Here is a 17,762-nt window from a genome sequence, read left to right as displayed (position 1 = left end):
ATGAAGTGAGTTTTTTTTCTGAAAAAAAAGTTCGTTTTTTATGTATCATCATCGATATGTATGGAAAGAGGACGAAAAATCGTGAACAACGGTATATTCGGTTTTTTTTTCGATAAAAAACATGGCCTAAAAAAATTTTAAACGAAAAAAAGAGGTGGGTTTTTTGTAAAGGGTGAATTTTTTGGTATAATCCGGTGTGCGTGCGTCCAATGTAAAAGTGTACATCTAATTCCTTGGCCGTTGATCGTTATGATTTTCGACGCTCACGATTGGTTCATTGGTTAATTATGGTTCTCTATTGAACCTCACCCTATATATATATATATATATATATATATATATATATATATATATATATATATATATATATATATATATATATAGGGAGTGGTTCAAATGAGAACCACAAAAGATTAGGAACCCTAAGAACCTCCATTAATTAGTAAATATTTACATGATACTCTTATAAAACATGTTAAAATTCCTTTTTGTTTTGTCCTTTTGGTACGAAAAGGGCAAAAATATAATTTTTTCAGTCTAATACTTTCCTTCTTATATTCTCTTATATTTTAACAATAAACTGATATAAAATACAATTTTATACAGTCCATTTACAGTTTAGTGCAAAAACTTCACAACTTAATACAAACTATTTTATAACAATTCACTAATTCAAAGAAGTCAAAAACACAAACTTTACCACCACCACACGTTGCCACCAAACACCTGTAGCAACATCGCAACCATCATTTCTTCCAAATCAGATCTGTAAATAAGTCATGCTTTAACAACTTAAATACTATAGTCACAGTCTAATAAAACCTACTAATTCACCCATCTTGAATTTACTACAAAATAATTATAAAAACTATTATAGTCTTCCATATTTATACAACACAAAAGATAAATATATTCACAAACAAATTAAAACAAACATTCATACATAAATCAGTCATATTTTAACACATAATTCATTAAAGATTCACAGCTTAATAAAACAAATTCATAGTTCAGTAAATAAAATTCACAGCTTAGTATAAAAAAATACAGTTTAATGCACATACATTATACATTCACAGTCATGTTCTCAACTTAAAACTTACATATATATTTTTAGATCTATAGGTTAGTTCTTCTTTCAAAGTTTATTTACAAAAATTTTGACAACTTAAATTTTAAATGTCTTATTCAAAATTAGATTAAATGAGATCTGTATATAATGGTACTTTTATCTCATATTTTAGAAGGCTACAACGAATTATAAAAAACTTATAGCTTAAAACAATCAATTCATAGTTTAATACAGTCAATTCACAACTTAATTTAGTCAATTCACATTTTAATACAGTTAATTTACAACTTAATACAATCAAATCATGGTTTAATAAAAAAATCACAGCTTAATATAATAATTTCAAATTTTAATACAGAAAAATTATACTTCACAGTCATATTCTCAAGTTAAAACTTACATTTCAAGACTTTAACTCACAATTTAATAAAGTAGTTTAGGTATGTCATTCACGATATTTACAACTTAAAAACATAATCGATTTTGTTGAAGTATTTCATCAAATATCTTGTGCGCACCAAACAAATTCATAGTTTAATAGCGCATTTTAGGACTCTTGTTCACAGTTTAAAAAAATAGTTTATGACTCTCTTTCATAGTATTCACAACTTAAAAATATATTAATTCATTAATTTATAATTAAAACTTATTTTAACAAAACTAAACAAATATTTGAAACATTAAAACATCACAAATCACAACTTAAAAAATTAAATTCATATTCCTTGAGAAAAAACTAACATAATAACACATATTTTATATTCAATTCACACTTACATTTCAAGACTTTAATTCACAATTTAATAGAGTAGTTTAGGTATGTCATTAACGATATTTACAACTTAAAAACATAATCGATTTTGTTGAAGTATTTCATCAAATATCTTGTATGCACCAAACAAATTCACAGTTTAATAGCGCATTTTAGGACTCTTGTTCACAGTTTAAAAAATAGTTTATGACTCTCTTTCATAGTATTCACAACTTAAAAATATATTAATTCACTCATTTATAATTAAAACTTATTTTAACAAAACTAAAAAATATTTGAAACATTAAAACATCACAAATCACAACTTAAAAATTTAAATTTATACTCCTTGAGAAAAAACGAACATAATAACACATATTTTTTATTCAATTCACACTTACATTTCAAGACTTTAATTCACAATTTAATAAAGTAGCTTAGGTATGTCATTAACGATATTTACAACTTAAAAACTTAATCGATTTTGTTGAAGTATTTCATCAAATATCTTGTGCGCACCAAACAAATTCACAGTTTAATAGTGCATTTTAGGACTTTTGTTCACAGTTTAATAGTGCATTTTAGGACTCTCTTTCATAGTATTCACAACTTAAAAATATATTAATTCACTCATTTATAATTAAAACTTATTTTAACAAAACTAAACAATATTTGAAACATTAAAACATCACAAATCACAACTTAAAAAATTAAATTCATATTCCTTGAGAAAAAACTAACATAATAACACATATTTTATATTCAATTCATAACATAACAACCATAAAAGATAAACTTTGAAGAACAATGTTATGCAAATATTATAACAATTAATAAAACAAACTTGGATTTACAACTTAATAGCAGTTAAAACTAAGATTAAAAAAACAAACAATAAATGAGAGATTAAAATACTAAATTCAACTTAACAAAAGAAAAAACGGTCAAAATAAAAATATATTTTTTTTATCACAAAGATTAAAGACATAGCAAGACTTTTTGATAAAAGACTTATATTAGAATATAATGATATATTATAACATAGACTTTTAGATAAAAGACTTATATTATAATATAATGATATATTATAACATAAACGTTGAATAACATTTTATACAAATATTATAATAAATAATAAAACAAACTTAGATTCACAACTTAATAGCAGTTAAAACTAATATTAAAAAAACAAACAATGAATAAGAGCTTATAATACTAAATTCACAACTTAACAAAAGAAAAAACGATCAAATTAAAATTACGTTTTTTATCACAAAAATTAAAGACATAGCAAAACTTTTAGAATAAAATGTTTATATTATAATATAGTAATATATTCTTAAAAAAATCAAACTCAAAACGTATTCATTAAAGGCTATATATAATTTCATGGTTAAATTCCATATAATCAGTCTCATATTAAAAGTATTAAAAATTTCATCTTCTATACATATTAATATGAAATTGATAAATTAAATTGTGTAGTATTTAAAAGGTATTTGTGTTTATTATTAATATTTCCAAAATCTTTCATTTGTGGATAGTTTATGAACAGTTAATAACAATTTCTATTAATGGCTATTCTATTTGATATGTTAATTCACAACTTAAATATAAATATGTTAGACCACTCAATACCAAAAATAAACATTTCATTAAACTATAAACTTAAAACAAGTGAAACCCCAAAAATATGAATGTACAAACTATTAAGTTCATAAATCATTTAAAATATTTCATACATAAATGCTTCGTAACAAAAGTAATATACAAACCATTAAGATGCATCGAATATATTTATTTGGCGTGTTTTAAATTAACTCCCACGTGTGAAACTGTTGAAGCATTAGGTTTTTTGAATAAATATCAGTAATAGACTAACGCCGCCTCTAATCTCTTTTTCGGCGATTATTTGCCGGCATTTCACTATTAAAACTGCTTTATGCATTAAACATTACGACATACTTTGATGAGTTTTAATATAATGTATATGCAACTCGTAGTAATCAAACTATTTCCTATCACAAAATCAGTTGGTGGTCGGAGACGAAACAAATGTGGAGGAATAGAAGACGTACCCGATCTGGATGGAGACGGTTGTGGTGGATCCTCACCGTTAACTGAAGCTAGTAGATCTGGCCTAGTCGTTCACTGAAGATTGTCAATATGAACTCGTCGGTCGTCAAAACTTGTGGTTCCGACATTTTGTGCGTCAAACTACTATAGATCTGGTTCCACCGGCCATTGGTAGAAGGCGATGTCCATCATATCTGACCAAAAAACATCATATCGGTGGTGGTTGTTCATAGTGGAAGCGGTAGTGATGGTTCACGACAGATCTGGAGGAGATGAGTGGCGGCGATAGTTTATTCTTCAAATATGATGGCAGAGACTGGCGACGAACCACATCTAAATGAACTTAGAGATTTTTGTGGATCTTCATCGGACCATATCTGAAGCAACAAAGGTCATTTGTTGGTGTCTGAGAACGGTGTTTTACGGGAAGAGAGAAAGCAACAAAAATGAAGCAGACCCACCCCAAAATCCATTTTTTCCCCATTTCTTCCCCCCTTCTTCTCCAATCCTATCCTATTTTCATCTTCATTTTTGGAGATATGAATAGTATTCCCCGCCGTTCTTCTCCAACCCTATCTTATTTTCATCTCCATTTTTGGAGATATAAATAGTATTCCTCCGGGCATACTATTCATATATCTAAAAATAGAGGTGAAGTTTGGTTGCTAATTTTAGTCCATCACATTTTTATTTTATACATTTCTAATTTATTTTATCTACTAATTAGAATTTAAATGCAATATTTAATACTTATGATATCATGTTATATACTAATTTATTTTAAGTTAAAATATAATATATTTGTAAATGCAATATTTACAATATACATATTCTAAAAAATAATTTTAAAATGCAAAATAAATGGAAAAATCCAAAAATTCTTTTTTTAAATATTATTTTCGGAACTTGAATTAACTAAAAAAAATAAAAAAATGCGTCTCACGATCTTACAAAATTAGGCCGTCTCACATGAACCTAACCCTCTATATATATATATATATATATATATATATATATATATATATATATATATATATATATATATATATTGGGAAACTTAATCCTTGATTTTTTTTAATATAGGAGATACAAAGGATCAACTGCTTGGAATGTTTAAATAAAATTTTAAAAAGAATTGAATCAGATATCCCTAAATTAATGGGATTAAACCGATGAAGGATATCAATGACAAGTAAATATGAGTAAGATTGTGTAGTAATTTTAGTATAGATAAATATGGGTAATTAATAGCATTATATTTACCTAATTTAAAGGGAGTCATTTAAATGTTTGTACAGGTCAAATGCAAAAAATCAGGAAGATATGCAAATCACGAATTTAAAGGGTATGCATGGGCATTTTGGGAAGTTGATTTATAAATATTGGGCGGGAAAAGAAGCTGATAGCATAATAGCGAGTTTGGCATGCGGATATGTTGTTTATGGAAAACACGCAATAAAAGGGTTTTTAATCAAAGCTAAAACATCCCCAACGATACAATCAACATTCAATGGTGTATCTCTGGTTAAAGTGTAGGGGTTCATAAGGTGATTGCCGATAACATACAATCAACCATAATTGCCTTCGATGGCGGTATAATTTAATTTCGGAGGTACGTCTCTGTCAATCCCTAATTTTTCGTCGTCATCCATGCATTAATTATCAACTTCCTCTTGTTCGAGTTTCATCGACGTTATCATTTTACGTTTTTTAATCGTTATTGCATCTTAGTTGATCATAGGTTATAGAGCTTTTTGTCTGATAGGTGATAGGTATTTAATGTTGTTTGTGAGTAATCAAAATAATTCTTATCAAGTTTTTTAAATGACGTATTTGGCATGATTGTTAGTTTTTTTAATGTTAATCTATATATACGACCTGTTAATTGATGATCCCACTCTTAACCAAATCAGATGGAATTGGGGCTTTTGGTTTAACCCATTTCATTATTCATATGTTTTATAGTATTTAGTTTTCTCATATGAACATACATTTTTATACATGTTCTTGTGGTCTTTTAGTTACTTCTTTTGGGCATTTATACACTTGTATTATAAGTGAAAAATTGGGTTCTCAGTGTAGGATGTAGAATTATATCATGACCTCTTTGGATTCTTAATTTCACTAGCAGAATAGGAATAAAGCATGTCTTTGTTAGAATAAGAATCATACACTTATCAGCTAGCTAAAAGAATTATGAAATTTGCAAATCGCCTTGATACATTTACAAAAGTGGCATAAATATTCAAGATGTTATCTGATGAATTGATGTTGGAAAATAAAAATGTATGAGATGTCTCATGTCTGAGGGAGGCCATGAGATCATAAGACCAACCTTGGAGTAACTTATAAGCAGCACTATCTGATACATTATTGATGTTATGTCTTAATCTGTGTTCCATATAGTATTTAGTTGGCTTTGTTTGCATTAGGACTCAACATATATATAAGAAGTACTCTTATCTATTAACGATTTAACTTTTACATTATGAAGTGCAGATTATCATTTGCTATGGGAATGTGATCTGTGGACTCAAAAGAGAAGGAATGATGGTTATCTGGCTATCAGAAGCACAAGAAAACTAGGATTGAGTGTATAAGTGCTTGACAGGATTGTGTGAATAACAGAGAATGGAATTTGATCACAATAATGTTAGGTGGGTTGTAGAACAAGACAGATTGAGCAGATTGCCAGATGAGCTTCTTCATAAGATCTTGTCTTGTTTTGACATGAAATTTGTTGTTGAAACATGTTTGTTGTCATCAAGATGGAAGCTTCTGTGGACATCAATGCCCTTTCTCAACTTCTCAAGCTCTCATTTTGGGTCTTTACTTAGGTTTGCTGAATTCATGACTCATGTTTTGTTTCATCGCGATCATCAAAGAGAAGTGTCTTTGTTAAAGCTACATTTCCAAGGAGCAGCTAATGACTTTTTTGTGAGAAAGATTGCAGATTATGTGTCCTCTCACAATGTCCAACAACTAACTATCTGGCTCACACACCACCTCCCAAATAACCCTCCTTTCATGTTTACCTCTAAGTCACTCAAACATTTCACACTGACTAGCATTGTGATCGGAGCTTGCAATATTACACCCAAAACACATTGGGATTTTCCAGCTTTAACAACTTTGCATCTCAGTGGCATCGTATTGAGTGGTGATGTTTTCTCCAAGTGTGTAAACTTAAAGCACCTCACTCTAGAATCTTTTGTTATTAATGCGGATGTGGAGGAATTTGACATCATTACCCCTCAGCTTTCTAATCTCATGCTTATCGGTGGCAAATGTAGTTCAAAAGTCATCAATCTGATTGCACCTCAACTTGAGAATCTCACAATATATCATTGCATCATCAAGCTCTTGAATGCTCCAGCAGGAGTTTCATCTTTGTGCTACATGGGTTTTCCACATCCACAATTGTTCAAAGATTGTTTCACTTCTCTAAATGAAGTGAGTATATGTTGGTTAAAAATGCCATACAAGAAGGAAGATGCTCTCAAAACTATTCACATGCTTCAGAAGCTCCATAGTGCCAGATATGTTACACTTGATGCTTACACTGTTGAGGTATGGTGATATTATTATATATATGCTCTCTATGAAAAAATATATACAATCTATAATGTATATATTTATTTTTGTTTTTGTGCAGTGTATTTCATCATTTCCGGATTTATTATTGCACAATTCTTCACCTTTTACCAACTTGATTTGCTTGACTATAGACTCCAGCATGCATGTGGATCCCTACAAAGTAAAAATGTCTATTGAAGCTAGAAACTTCTTGCTTGAGAACTCCCCAAATGCCACTTTAGTCATGAAATTACCCAAGGAAATTTTATCCCAAAGGTATTAATTTTCATAATAGCGCTTTTATATATTATATCTTTTAGTAGTGGGTTCAGTCGGAACACGTTTATATTTTTGCAACTACATTTGTCTTCAGTTCTTAATGTTCTCTTTCTTCTCAGAATTAAAACTTTAACACATCATATCATTAACTTTTCAGGGCTGCTAATTATTGGCCAATATGAAGATGTTTGACCCCATTGGATTCATGCAAATTTTTGTGAATTTGGAATTGAATTTTGTTTAATTTTATTGAATCTTACTTTTTTTGACTTCTGTTATTGATTACTATATATACCTTGTTCAACATTTTGGAAGATACAACCTCAAAGATAATAGTCCTATATCTTATTTCAAGTGAGAAACCAGTTGATATATATTGGATCTTGAATACAAGCTAGAAGTCGTTCCATATGAAACCAGAATATCTAGTAATATATATAATCCAAGGATTAAATTTAGACTTGATTGATTTTTGTTTTGTAAACCCATGAATGGGTTTCTTTCCTTTAGGTAATTCTACTAAATCATATCAGGAACAGGGCTTACTTATCTCTTTTCTTTGATTCCTTTAATTCATCTGTTTGTTGCTTCTTTTATGATTTCCCATGAGTCTTGTGATTCCAAGACTTGAATCTGAATACTCCAATGCATTTAGTTTTTGCAATTGAGTTTGTGATGGCAATCGACATGAAGAGAAATTGTCTCTGATATCAATATGTTGGAGAAGATGAGAGTTTTACACAGAAAATAACTAATAAATCTTGTATTATAATCACCAAACGTTTACATACAGAGTTTATACATATTTATAGACAACTAACTGACACAACCCTTCATGGGAGTCGGTTGGTTAATACTTAACATAACTGCCATCTAACTGTCAACAGGTATAACTGCCAACTAACGGATTATAACTATGTACAGGACCTAACTTATAATCTAATACGATAACTTTCTTCATTGAGAAATTAAATATCCTCCTACTTTTTATTCCTAAATATCCTCCTACCCAATTAAATAGTGACATGTGTAACATTTAATGCTCATTTAATGATATTTTAGTATACTAATATGACACATGTTATCATTTAATTAGGTAGGAAGATTTGTAAGAACAAAAGTAGGAGGATATTTAATTTCTCTTCTTCATTATATCAACAGACGCATCGCACCCCTATAACTTTGCACATTATAACCATTAAAGCTTATCTAAGCTTTGCTAAGAAGAAGAAATTACCTTCAATCCATGATGTAGAAGCCTTGATTCATAATCCTTTTGGAAACCCTTGGATAGAGCTTCAATCTCCAGGTCTTGAGCTCTCAAATTCACCCCTAGATAGTGTCAAGAAGTGTGCGGGTGAAATGAGAGGCTAAATTAAGACCTGACATTGCACATGTTACAGGGACTTTTCTGGACCACAAGAATGGCAATGTACTTTACTAAAACTCATTCCCAGGCAGTCTATTTTTAGTGGAAAGTTCAAACAATCATAACTCACTCATACAGACTAGAATTTCAGTGATCTTTATATTCATGGATTCGTATTAGAGTCATCCTTTAGATTACTTTTGCTAAAAGGATTTACGTTTCAATTTATATTCCATGAACATAGGGTGGGACAACTTCCTTTCTCAACAACCAAAGGATATACTATTTTCGAATGAGAGTTGATTCATACACAACAATTTGTACTTTAAAATGTTGGATTGTACAATTTTATAAAACTTAAATTGTTGTGTATGGAGAAATACTATTGTTTACGAATCACTTCCCTTTTTCGAATTGCCCTAACTTCTTTGTCTCAACTCCAAATAAGTTTATTCCTTTTGCCAATTCTTCTTTTTTGTCATGACTTTACACATGGGTGAATAAACCCTTAATTCCATGCAATGGAACCAAGCTTTCACTAGTAACACTCAAGCACATTGCTATAAAAATCAAATACAAGTATTTGTGCTTTGGTTTTGTGTTCCCAACAACTTTTTATGTATCGAATCATACGCAAACAATGTCTTCTGACGTAATTCATATACCATAACCCATTTACAAGTTTACTTCAACTTTATCTTGTTTTGCACCCTATATCAACTTACCTTCTTTTTTTTTTTTGCCAATTATAACAATTTGTTTTGCTATTTCTTTGAGTTCATATTCAAGTGATATTTTTTTTTCATCTGTACACTAATAATTTATATTATAACATTCCTCATTATAGTTTCATCATAAAACATCATGTAATGCATATTGGCAACATTCTTCACATTGTGACAACCGTCAATTTCTAGTCAGGTCAAAGTCAAATAAAGTCAACAAGTCAAACCGGTCAACTCAGCTAACCCTTGTATACTAGGGTTTACGTTATGTAATTACTGTACAACTCGCTATTTTAATAAGAAGTTATCATTTGGAAGGTTCGTATGATTTAAATTCTTAAACCCGAATCGGGGTAAGTGAGGTAGCAAAACGATAAAACACTATTGCATACCCATCGGGGGTGTGTAAGACTCTTAAACATGGCTTAACGGGGTTTACGAACCTTGCGTTGCGAAGCTAAACACTCAAAAAGGTCACAAACAAAGTCTCTTTCAATCTCTCTTTATCAATCTTAATCTCTCCTAAATCTCTCCCAAATCTCTCTCAAAACTAATTTCAACTTTTTATAATCATTTGGGGCATCCCGACACTTAACTTGGTGAAAAACCGCTCAAAACGGGAAGCTTATACGAAAAACAGCCTTAAAGGACCGAAACCTCTCTATTAGAACCGAACCCTCTTAGAGCCGAAGCTCCAAGGACCGAACCCGAAGGTCCCTTAAGGAACCGAACTCTGCTAAGGACCGAAACTACAGGGACCGAAACCGAAGCGTCCCTTTTCGCTCCATTTCGCCTTCGGGTCAAGCCACTTCGGACCGAACCTCCTTTCGGCCCATTTCGCTTTCGGGCCATTTCGCCTTCGGGCCATTTCGCCTTCGGTTCTCACCCTCTCAGGACCGAACTTCGGTCCAATCTGAGGAACTTCGCAGGAAGCTCTATTTCACCCGGTTTTCGACCCCGACTCCGTTTTAAGCTCGTTTTCGATGATTTTCGCACGGGATTTTCGTATAAATCCATATTTTAATATTTTTAAACTTCCAAGATCATAAAATATACACACTCTAAGGATTCTTGTATTTAAAACTCACACTTTTCTTAGAAGCTAAGTCAAGGTACATAAAGTTGCCCATTGACTTTTCCCAAAAGCTATGACACATCCTATTCACTATTCATGCTTTATGCTTTGTGTCACTATTCACATCGGCCCTATCTACTTTTGTACCTTTTACCTTTCCCCACAAGCTTCCTTAACACACACACCCACCAAGAGTCAACCACTCTTACACCTTTCTAAAAATCACCAACTTCACCTTTTAGCAAAATACACTTTTCTCTCTCACTCTTCTCTCCAAAATCTCGAATTCTCCAGGAGTTCTAAGGCTTCTCATCCACCTTTGGTAAGATATTTCATCCCTCACTTGTTTTCCTTACACTTCTTCACTCAAATCATGAGTTCCTTATACAAATATTGTCATATTTGTTGTTAGATCTTCAAATCTTCAAGCTTTTCCCAAGTGTTCTTGACTTGGAGACTCCTTCTCTTCATCATCCATCTACTGAAATCACTCAAGGTGAGTTCATACCCCTATCTTTTCATGTTTTATTAAGTTTTTATGTGGGGGGGGGGGGGGGGGGAATACAAGTTAAAATACCAAGAACACAACTAAACTCAACCAACAGCTTTCATCAGAAAAGTTAAGTCCCATTCACGGACTGTTTTGGCCTTCTTAAACTTTTTATCTTTCAAAAAATGTTTAATATGCAAGTAGTTCAGGTTCATACCTTTAAAATGACTACTTGAACATCTTCATACGATTTTTCTACAATTTATGGTGATTTTTACAAAACAGCCTATCATTTCAAGAACAAGTCCGGACCAGTCTGTGAATATGGACATTTTTACACAAGTTAAAGGTCTTTAAAAATCATAATAAAAATTAGGAACAAACTAGACACATTTTCCAAACTCTCAGAATTTACGGATTCTGATTTCAACTTCAAATGATTTTTCTATGATTTTTCTAAGGACAGGAACAAAAAGGTTAAAACTAGAAAATGGTTAACAATTTCATTTACACCTTGTAACTTGTTGAGCAAGGTGTGTGTGCTATTATATAAATATATGTTGTTATATTACATGTCATCTTACTTGGTAAATAGGCATATGTTAGAACACAAAAGGACTTCCATTGTATACAAACATTATGATAAACTATAATAAGTATAGTTTATGTCCACTACCACTATGACTTTTTGATAAACTATAATAGGTATAGTTTAGGGATCATTTACACTACAAACTCATTTCTAAAGGTTTCATTTATACAAAAGGGGTTTTCATCATAACAAACATTTTGATAAACTATAATAGGTATAGTTTATGTTCAATTCAATACTAAAAAGGGTTTTCAGTCGAAACACGTAAATTCATTAATGGCTAGTTTGTGAGTCATCGCTTCACGGTACTTTTCAAGTAACACATTTAAGTCCTGTATTGTAACCAGAGTCTCTTGTAGGGAGAGCGTGATAGTTGTGTATAGATCTATATTGGGATTGACACCCCACACCTTGTTGTTAGCTGCAGTAGGACCTCGAGGTCTACGGGTGACAAATGTCATACCAGTTCCGACGCCTGAAGAACGTCGTCACAGGCCATCCCGGTCATAGCATGGTTATAATAACTCACATAGAGTATTAACAAAACATAGGATTTACGGGGATTTCATTTACTCAACACAAGTTTTATGTCGATTTAAACTTACCAATACTATTATTAGTATGGAAAACACTAGTACATTTTCGGTCTTCAGTTTTAAGACTACTTTTCATCTAGGATTGTTAGTTTTCAGCTATAATTGCTGAGTGTACATGTTCGGGTTATATAAAATTGAGTCGTAATCGACTTAGAATTGGTGGGCCCGCCTTATTTCCTGTTCCTTGTTTAGTTGTGGGCCTAGGGTAGACCCATTATATTCGACAGTTTATTTAACTTAAATTTTATATAACTTATATACACTGGGTGATTATTAGAAGGAATCTATGGGTCTTTCTAGGGTACATTTTTTGCATAACATAAGAGCTTTCATTTCACATCTTATAAAGAAAATATTGGATTTTATGGAATCACACTCATTCTCTTTTACAAAGGAAAACGACTTCTTTCTCAAATAAAATCTTATGAACTCACCAACTTAATTGTTGACACTCTTTCAAAACTACTTGTATTCTCAGGAATTCAGTGAACAGGTAATCAACTGCTTTTGAGGACGGGACGCTAAGGCGTTAAGTTCAAAACTTATTTTGTCATCATGATGTATTTTATTTGGAAACGTGTAACACGTACAACAATGTAACCTTTTAAATTATATTGATGATGGTTGTGTTTGCTTTCTTCATTATTATATTCAATTGTTATGATACAATACAAGAAGTCATCCGCCCCCGAACGTTTCCGCCATTCTGGTTTGGGGGTGTGGCACACATTTTGTCCCACTTTTACATGGCGTAAGGGCCTTGGTCTTTCTATTAGTACAAATACGTACCATTCATTACATTGATATATGCCAACATCCTGAACTGAAATTTTAGGATGTTACGCTTTTCGTCCTAGAATGTATAGACGTTGATGAAAAAAAATCAGATATCCAAAATCTAAAGTAAAAAAGCTTTCAGGTTCTACAAGGTTTTACAAACTGAGAAAATTTAAACAATTATTCAATTTTGGAAAACATTTAAAATGAGGAAAAAAAAAGATGGTGGCATGGTGGTTTTTACGAACTGAAATGGATGGTGGCAGTGAGCTTTTCAGATGGAGAGGTGAGAGACAAGTGTTGATGGTGAGGATATCTAAATAATTATATAAAATAAAAAAACAAAAAAATAAAAGATAAAAATAAAATAAGGGCAATATAGTCATTTGAGGTCTAATAGGGACCACACTTGCAACAAACACATACTATTGCAAGTTTCTTTTTTAGTTGGGAAAATTTCATATATGTCCTAAATAAATGACAAAATATCATATTTGTCCTTTCTAAAATATAAATATCATATATACCAACGATTTATTCGGAGAATTAGTAGTATGCTCAATAAAATAATCGAAAAGAGACATGTCAGCGTTTTGGATCGACAATAACATATCCAAAGTATTGATTAAAATTAACGGTTACTGGTTGGCTTGACAATGACAATCTAGTCCACTTTTGCTAGACTGTCGTCTTGAGGTGGAATGTGAACCGGATAGTACTCATTGGTAGCTCATCCGGAATGGACTGTGTATAAGGATCAATTGAGTTTCTAGTTTTTTTTTTTGTTGTTAGCAACTCGTAAAGCTTGTGTGCCTGAATATCGTCATTGGTTAAACCAAACATGAGATTTACGGGTGTTATCAGATTTTGTCTGATCTTCAAAGTCTTCGATGAGGAGATAGAAATGGTGGTTGGCGGTAGTGAAGAAGAGAGAAATGAAGGAGAGAGAATTTGAGTCATCTAGCAATTTGAAAGGGTGTTACATTTCATTTATCTTTTTTTTAATAACGAATTTATTTTAAATAACAAAAATTTATTTTAAAATGTTTAAAATTAAGATTTGAACATGATATTTTCGAATTTTATTTATGATTATATAAACCACACGTAATACCTCAAAATACAAGGACTATTCGTGTAATTTACCTAAAAATCATGTCTTATTTCTTTGACATTTCACCGAATATGAGATGAGAGACGTAGTAGTAGTGTTAATGGGACCAACAAAAATGGCGTTCTCGCAAATTCTCAAGCGTTCAGCAGCAACAACACCTGAGATATTCCGCTCTTCACTTCATTCGTCGTCATCACCCCCATCAATCACTGTTACAATCAGCTCAAGCGAAATAATCAACGAATCTCAAACTTCAAATCAGACTAAACTCCCCCCTTCATCGCTTCATCTTCATCTCAGAAATTTCTGCAACAAAACCATCGAAAATCCAGATGCCTTAAACCCCCAAATCATCACTGAAGCGGAGAAGCTCTGCAAAATGATCTCAACTCATCGTGATACTTCACGACTAGAGTCTCTGTTGAACTCCACTCAAATTGAACTCTCTCCCGCTCTTGTTGTCGAGGTTCTGCAAAAACTGAGTAATGCCGGAGTTTTCGCACTTTTTTTCTTCAGATGGGCAGAGAAACAAAATGGATTCAAACATACTTCAGATAGCTACGATGCCTTAATCGAAGCTCTAGGAAAGATCAAACAGTTCAAAGTTATATGGAGCTTGGTTAATGAGATGAAAATTAAAGGGGTACTGGGCAATTCAACATTTGCTTTGATTTCGAGGAGGTACGCTAGAGCAAAGAAAGTGAAAGAATCCATAGAGGTATTCGAGAGAATGGAGAAGTTCGGATTAAAGCCTGAACTTCATGATTACAACAGGTTTCTCGATACTCTTTGCAAGTCAAGACAAGTTGAGAGTGCACAGCAAGTGTTTGATAAAATGAAAAAGACAAAATTCAAACCAGATATAAAGTCGTACACCATTCTCTTAGAAGGTTGGGGTCAAGAAATGAATCTACTGAAACTAGATGAAGTTTACAGAGAAATGAAAGGCGATGGATTCGAACCAGATGCTGTTGCTTATGGAATCATCATAAACGCTTATTGCAAAGCAAAAAAGTATGATCAAGCAATCAACAAGTTTGATGAGATGAAATCAAAGAATATAAATCCAACCCCACATATATATTGCACATTAATCAATGGGTTAGGCTCCGAAAAGAGATTAAACGAATCTTTAATGTTCTTCAAGCTATCAAAGTCTTGTGGGCACTTACCAGAAGCTCCAACTTACAATGCAATGGTGGGGTCTTACTGTTGGTCAATGCAAATGGATGATGCTTTCATGGTGATTGAAGAGATGAGGAGATATGGGATCGGACCAAATTCACGTACCTTTGACATAATTCTTCATCATCTTGTGAAAGATCGAAGAACGAAAGAGGCTTATAGTGTTTTCAAACGGATGAAAGATGAGTTTGGATGTGAGCCAAGTGTGAGTACTTATGAGATCATGGTGAGGATGTTTTGTAATGAAGGTAGGGTTGATATGGCGATAGGTGTGTGGGAGGAGATGAAGGGTGAAGGGGTTTTACCAGGTATGCATATGTTTTCTACTTTGATTGACAGTTTGTGTCGCGAGAAAAAGTTGCAGGATTGTTGTATGTATCTGGAAGAGATGATGGATATGGGGATAAGGCCTCCTGGACTAATGTTTAATAGATTGAAAAAAGCTCTTGTTGATGAAGGGAAGGAGGATGTTGTGATAATGTTGACTCGTAGGCTTGAGAAATTGAAAACACTTTTGGTGGTTAGTTGAGAAAGGTTAAAAAACTTGTACTTTGGTTTGTTTGATAATTTAGGGGACAATATCAAGTGTAAGATTTGAAGTTTTAGGTTATATATTGACATTTTACTTGCTTCCTAACCTTACTAATTATTTTTGTATCTTTCTTCTTAGTGGCTCCACATTAGTTTTTCCTCTTTCTTTCTCTTTCCTTCCCAAACTTCCCAAATCACATGGAAATTGTCATCTTTCCTTTCCCACACTCCACACCCAATTTTAATAAAATAGTTACAAAAAATAAAAAAAATATATAAAACATTAAATTTAAATAACATTATATTGATTTGCTTACCCGATCCAGATCCATTCAAAACATATTCACTTATTTGGATCCACCTAACAACATCATATACTTGTCCACTTTGAAAACAGATTCACAATTGGGTGAGAGATGCTCAAGAAATGGTCGCCGAATGGGAAGGGTACCACACCATATGGGGCGGCGATCTTGCCATTCATGTGGTTGACGCAACCTCCTTCACGTTGCTACTTCTTCCATATTGTCCACACTTATTATGGTTGACCTCTCTGACACCCTCATTGTTTTTGAGGCAAGAAATTGTTATAACTAGTGGAGGCCACATTTGGATATCAATTCTTATTCCAAAGGGAAGTGATTTGTACACAACATTTTTTTTTCTATGCATAACAATTTATGTTTTATAGGATTGTACAGTACAACATTTTAAAGCATAAATTGTAGTGTTTGAAGAAAAATTGTTGTATACGAATCAACTCCCTGTTCCAAAGAGTTGTCACATTCAACACGGCATGTGCTCTGCTCAATGATATTCAGTTATGTACCATAATGCCATTCCTTGCCTCAAAATTGGTTTAAGCCCTTAAATATATCTGTTAATGTTTGTGTTAAAATATAAAACAACAAACATGAAAATTGTGTACTTGAAAAATATATAATGAACCTACTACAAGCAACGAAAATTAGATCTGTCAATTCGTGTATTTGTGTCATTTTCATGTGTCAGCCACGAATTTGACATGACACGAATTCACGAATAGAAATAAGTTTTATCTCTCTTTTCAATATGTATTCGTGTCGTGTCACACACAAATTTGTGTCTCAAATTGCCAGGTCTAGCGAAAATTACCTTTAGGACTCCAGTCTCCTTAAACTATTCAAATTTCTACATAATGGGGGAGCACACATTTGAATTCAAATGTTGCCCCTTTGCCTTCATCTTGAAGTAGTCGTCGGTTACGAACAAGAATGATGGTTGGAAGTGCACCCAGGGCAGTATACAAGTTATTGAACAACTCCAAACAAAGTTTGTAACAAGAAACACAACAATTTGATTTATATAACAATAAAATATAAAGTGGTTCAATAATACAATATTTCTTCCAACCACCGATATGTCAAATGCAAAATAGTAAAAGTTTAGGGGAGAAGATTGAACACAAGTATATATAATGGTTGATACTACACAAAAAGCTTACTCCACTTTGGCAGAGATACCGTGTCTGGCTCAGTCACCGATGATTGATTCACTAAAATCAAATGAGACTTT

General features: G+C 32.2%; 2 protein-coding genes across 2 annotated transcripts; both read left to right on the top strand.

Annotated features, from left to right (window-relative positions):
* The first annotated feature begins 5,071 nt into the window (after positions 1-5,071).
* Positions 5,072-7,936, top strand: LOC145104216 (F-box protein At1g60400-like). The gene is made up of 6 exons (XM_079041490.1): positions 5,072-5,091; positions 5,198-5,423; positions 6,399-6,452; positions 6,528-7,469; positions 7,555-7,751; positions 7,912-7,936. The coding sequence occupies exons 1-6, from the start codon at positions 5,072-5,074 to the stop codon at positions 7,934-7,936; spliced, it is 1,464 nt and encodes a 487-aa protein (XP_078897616.1).
* A 6,636-nt stretch (positions 7,937-14,572) lies between these two features.
* Positions 14,573-16,334, top strand: LOC145103794 (pentatricopeptide repeat-containing protein At1g71060, mitochondrial-like). The gene has a single exon (XM_079041057.1). It carries the CDS (start codon positions 14,593-14,595, stop codon positions 16,204-16,206), a length of 1,614 nt encoding a protein of 537 aa, XP_078897183.1. The 5' UTR covers positions 14,573-14,592; the 3' UTR covers positions 16,207-16,334.
* The last annotated feature ends 1,428 nt before the right edge of the window (positions 16,335-17,762 follow it).

The sequence above is a fragment of the Lactuca virosa genome, chromosome 4 (genome assembly GCF_052849685.1).
Source record: "Lactuca virosa cultivar CGN04683 chromosome 4, Lactuca_virosa_CGN04683_v6, whole genome shotgun sequence".
Taxonomy (NCBI): Eukaryota; Viridiplantae; Streptophyta; class Magnoliopsida; order Asterales; family Asteraceae; genus Lactuca; species Lactuca virosa.
The sequence above is the reverse complement of the archived record's forward strand: the minus strand, read 5'-3'. Positions and strand labels throughout refer to the sequence as shown.

Excerpts from the sequence above, each read along its gene's own strand:
- LOC145104216 (XM_079041490.1), top strand. The coding sequence starts at position 5,072 with ATGAAGGATATCAATGACAA. Across the intron at positions 5,092-5,197 it reads ATGAAGGATATCAATGACAA|GTCAAATGCAAAAAATCAGG; the intron begins GTAAATATGAGT and ends ATGTTTGTACAG. Across the intron at positions 7,470-7,554 it reads TTGATGCTTACACTGTTGAG|TGTATTTCATCATTTCCGGA; the intron begins GTATGGTGATAT and ends GTTTTTGTGCAG.
- LOC145103794 (XM_079041057.1), top strand. The coding sequence starts at position 14,593 with ATGGGACCAACAAAAATGGCGTTCTCGCAAATTCTCAAGCGTTCAGCA.